Source organism: Geospiza fortis, unplaced genomic scaffold (genome assembly GCF_000277835.1).
Source record: "Geospiza fortis unplaced genomic scaffold, GeoFor_1.0 scaffold685, whole genome shotgun sequence".
Lineage (NCBI taxonomy): Eukaryota > Metazoa > Chordata > Aves > Passeriformes > Thraupidae > Geospiza > Geospiza fortis.
Genome location: NW_005054662.1, coordinates 201,515 through 203,379, shown reverse-complemented (window position 1 = coordinate 203,379; position 1,865 = coordinate 201,515). Strand labels below are relative to the sequence as shown.

Genomic DNA, 1,865 nt, shown 5'->3' with positions numbered 1-1,865 from the left:
AATTGGAGGGAAAGTGGGGAAATGGGGGGAAAATAGAGAAATTATAGAAAAAATTGAGACGTTATGGGGGGGAAATGATAAATTATAGGAAAAATTGAGAAATTAGAGAGAAAAATAGAGAAATTATAGGAATACAATGAGAAATTAGAGAAAAAAATTGAGAAATTATAGAAAAAGCCCAGAGAAATGAGGCTGTGCATCCTGAGCTGATCCTGATCCTGCAGAATTCCCAATTTCTCCTGGAGCTCATCCTGACCCTCCAGCATTCCCAATTTCCCCTGGAGCTGATCCTGATCCCGCAGCATTCCTGATTTCCCCTGTAGCTCATCCTGACCCTCCAGCATTCCCGATTTTCTCTGGAGCTCACCCTGACCTCCAGAATTCCTGATTTTCCTCTGGAGAGGATCCCCACTCTCCAGAACTCCTGATTTTCCTCTGGAGCTGATCCTGAATCTCCAGCATTCCCAATTTCCCCTGGAGCTGATCCTGATCCTGCAGCATTCCTGATTTCCCCTGTAGCTCATCTTGACCTTCCAGAATTCCCGATTTCACCTGGAGCTCACCCTGACCTCCAGAATTCCTGATTTTCCTCTGGAGAGGATCCCCACTCTCCAGAATTCCTGATTTTCCTCTGGAGCTCATCCTGACCTCCAGTATTCTCTGTTTTCCCTGGAGAGGATCCCGACCCTCCAGAATTCCTGATTTTCCCCTGGAGCTGATCCTGATCCCGCAGCATTCCTGATTTCCCCTGTAGCTCATCTTGACCTCCAGCATCCCCGATTTTCTCTGGAGCTCACCCTGACCTCCAGAATTCCTGATTTTCCCCTGGAGCTCATGCTGACCCTCCAGTATTCCCAATTTCCCCTGGAGCTGATCCTGACTCTCCAGCATTCCCAGTTTTCCCCGGAGCTCCCCCTCCCCCTGCAGCATTCCCAGTTTTCCCTGGCTGAGCCCCCCCTGTCCTTTGTGTCCCCAAAGATCCCAGCCGGCCCTTCCCGAGTGCCGCCGCCCGCAGGGAGCCCGCCTTGAGCCGCGGCATTCCCGGGAATGCCCTGGGAGCAGGTGAGAGGGAAAGGAGCTCCGGGAATGCCCTGGGAGCAGGTGAGAGGGAAAGGAGCTCCGGGAATTCCATGGGAGCAGGTGAGAGGGAAAGGAGCTCCGGGAATTCCATGGGAGCAGGTGAGAGGGAAAGGAGCTCCGGGAATTCCATGGGAGCAGGTGAGAGGGAAAGGAGCTCCGGGAATTCCATGGGAGCAGGTGAGAGGGAAAGGAGCTCCGGGAATTCCATGGGAGCAGGTGAGAGGGAAAGGAGCTCCGGGAATTCCATGGGAGCAGGTGAGAGGGAAAGGAGCTCCGGGAATTCCATGGGAGGAGAGAAGAGGGAAAGGAGCTCCGGGAATTCTGTGGGAGCAGGTGAGAGGGAAAGGAGCTCCGGGAATTCCATGGGAGCAGGTGAGAGGGAAAGGAGCTCTGGGAATTCCATGGGAGCAGGTGAGAGGGGCAGCATTCCCGGTTTTCCACACCCGGGACAGCCTCGGGCTGCAGCCGTGCCCAGCCCCGAGCCCGGGATTTGCTGCTTTTGGCACCAAATCCCTGCCCAGGTGGGAGGTTCGGGGCTGGTGCCAGAGCAGGTCCTGCTGCTCCCAAATCCCACTCCAGCCCCACATTCCAGCCAGGAATTCCCCAGGGTGGAGCCTGAATGTTCAATTATTCATATAATAATATATGAATGTTATCCATATAGTTTTTATATTCTATAATATATACAGAATATAATATAGTAATTATATATATTATATTTATGTATATATAATATATATAATATATAATTATTATTCATGTAATAGAAAATATCATAGGAATAA

The 1,865-nt window shown here is 51.0% G+C and overlaps 1 protein-coding gene across 1 annotated transcript in view; it reads left to right on the top strand.

Moving 5' to 3' along the window:
- COMP (cartilage oligomeric matrix protein) overlaps positions 1 to 1,865 on the top strand; it is a 22,353-nt gene that overhangs the window by 6,987 nt on the left and 13,501 nt on the right. The window contains exon 2 of the mRNA XM_031064988.1: positions 979 to 1,062. Coding sequence (XP_030920848.1) covers positions 979 to 1,062 — 84 coding nt within the window. The remainder of the gene's footprint in view (positions 1 to 978; positions 1,063 to 1,865) is intronic.